General features: G+C 35.1%; 1 protein-coding gene across 1 annotated transcript; it reads right to left on the reverse strand.

The window, feature by feature from the left end:
• Positions 1–269: 269 nt before the first annotated feature.
• Positions 270–1,279, reverse strand: LOC122590131 (probable carboxylesterase 120). The gene has a single exon (XM_043762468.1). It carries the CDS (start codon positions 1,237–1,239, stop codon positions 274–276), a length of 966 nt encoding a protein of 321 aa, XP_043618403.1. The 5' UTR covers positions 1,240–1,279; the 3' UTR covers positions 270–273.
• Positions 1,280–2,262: the final 983 nt, after the last annotated feature.

Raw genomic sequence — 2,262 nt, forward strand, 5'->3', positions numbered from 1 at the left:
ATCATTGAAGCAGATTTGTTTCAATTTTTCCAAATGGCCCGAACAGCTAGCAGTTTCGGATTGCGATTACCATGTTGAGAATGGTTCAGAAGATATATAATATTCAGTTGAATATGAAAGTATAATGAGATGGTTGCTTTCAAGAAGGAAAAAGTAACAAGATTTCAAATTTCAATTCAGACATCTCACAATCTCAATTTAAAATTAAAGATAACAATATGCATGATTTTCAAATGGGAAAGTAACAATTATTGTCAAATATACGATAAATCTTTATGTATTGAGATTAATAGAAGATATGAAACTTGATATGGCCTCAAACAACTCTTTGGCTTTATCTTTGTCAAAATATTCAATCCCATGTTCCCCATCTCCATAGAAATACTTAGTCTCTATACCTTTCAACTCCAAAGACTTCGCAAACGCTACTTGACGATCATACATTAAATCATCATTACGAATAACCATCATCACTGTCCAACCCAATTCCTTGGCCCGGTCCAAACCATCCGGGCCACCACCCATCATCGGGTTAGAATACTCATGGTCACGACTCGCATCAACAGGGAGACACAAATGCCAAAACATATCACTTGTTGGTAGAGTAAAAAGCTCGGCATTAGCAAGCCGGATATCTGATTCAGTTCGATCCTCACCTCCTACAAACACATTGTGAAATATTACCCCTTTTATTCGTATGGGCTCGAGCTCATGAATTTCTTTAGATGAACGTAACCCTGCATGGCCCGCTAGGTTTGCACCAGCACTAGTACCCATTAAGTAACAATTAGATAAATCAGCAAATTTTGTTAGCCATGGATCTTGGCTTGACTTTACCCAATGTAAAGCCTCTACACCGTCTTCATATGCTGCAGGAAGACGGTGTTCAGGTGCCAGTCTGTAATCGACTGACACCACCACAGCACATAGCCGTGCTGCCAGTTCATCACAAAAGTCGTGCACGACTTTTGTAGATGGACTCATGATAACAAAGCCACCACCATGGTAGTAAACGATGAGAGGAAGCTTTTCTACTTGAGATCCAGAGCTTGTTATTGTTTTTTTGGGGATATGAATTCGAACCCCGGTTTTGTTAACATCGTTGATCGTTACATCTTTGCTGAGCACCGGGGTGTCCGAGTTGTGGTCAGGTGTGGGAAGACAGGCCGGGAAGATTTCTGGCCGAGTGTATGTACCATCGGGATTGACTATTACGTACATTGAGTCATTGCTTGACATGATTATTTTGATGAGATTAAAATATATGTTGATAAGTGTGTGTATATATATTTTTGGCATGCAAATGATCGAAATTAAGCTGAATTATTTATAGATCAAAATACTTGATATTATTCTTTTTTGAAGTGCTAATTTTATAAATGATCCACGCACCTGTAAAATATGAAATAATCATAACGATGTGTAATAATTGTTTTACATTTCCTTTTAAAAGTAATGTCATGCTTTTATAAATTAAAATACAAAAAGTTACGCCCACAAAGGTAGAAGTGTAGAACTAGCCGGGTGAAGCTAAAAAACGAATGAAGAGTAGAATTATGTAAAGAAGATAATTGGCAAGAGATATTTTTGTTCTTTGCTTTATAAAAGGACTCTTGTTGATTGCAAGCTGATATAAAGACCCTAATTTATCGAGCTTTGATTAAGCTCGGGGTTCATCGAGCAAGTCATGCTTTCATCGAATCTGCGCCTCGACGAGGCCTACCGTTTAGTGACAAAAGTCAAATTCTGATGAATATTGAATTGGAGACAAGATCAAATTTTGAAATAAAAACTTGAATTTTAAAACTTATTTATTTTTTTATTTTTTTATCTTGTTACTGACAACCCGTACATTAAATTAGTTATACTTTTATCATTAAATTCGGGGTGACTTTTTTATATAAAAAATTGTATCTCATCAGTTTAATTGTAGACTACAAATGCACAAATTTAGGTCCAATTAATGTTTTTTTCTTTACCAAAATTCAAAGCTGTCATTAAAGAAATCCTTTTTAAACTTGCTGGTAAATTAAAATATAAATTATTCTTTTATCGAATTAATTTTTGATTGAGGTCCTGGGTAATTTAGAAATATCGTGAATTGATTACACACGTATGTAAATGGGTACAAAGTAGATAATTAAAGATTTATAATTAGGCGATCTTAGCCGGCCCCTAAGGTTAGGATCTGGCATGACTCTAGCATATCCATGACACTAGCTCTGAGTTTCACACAAAATAATAATAATAATAATAATAATA

The sequence above is a fragment of the Erigeron canadensis genome, chromosome 2 (assembly GCF_010389155.1).
Source record: "Erigeron canadensis isolate Cc75 chromosome 2, C_canadensis_v1, whole genome shotgun sequence".
Classification (NCBI taxonomy): Eukaryota; Viridiplantae; Streptophyta; class Magnoliopsida; order Asterales; family Asteraceae; genus Erigeron; species Erigeron canadensis.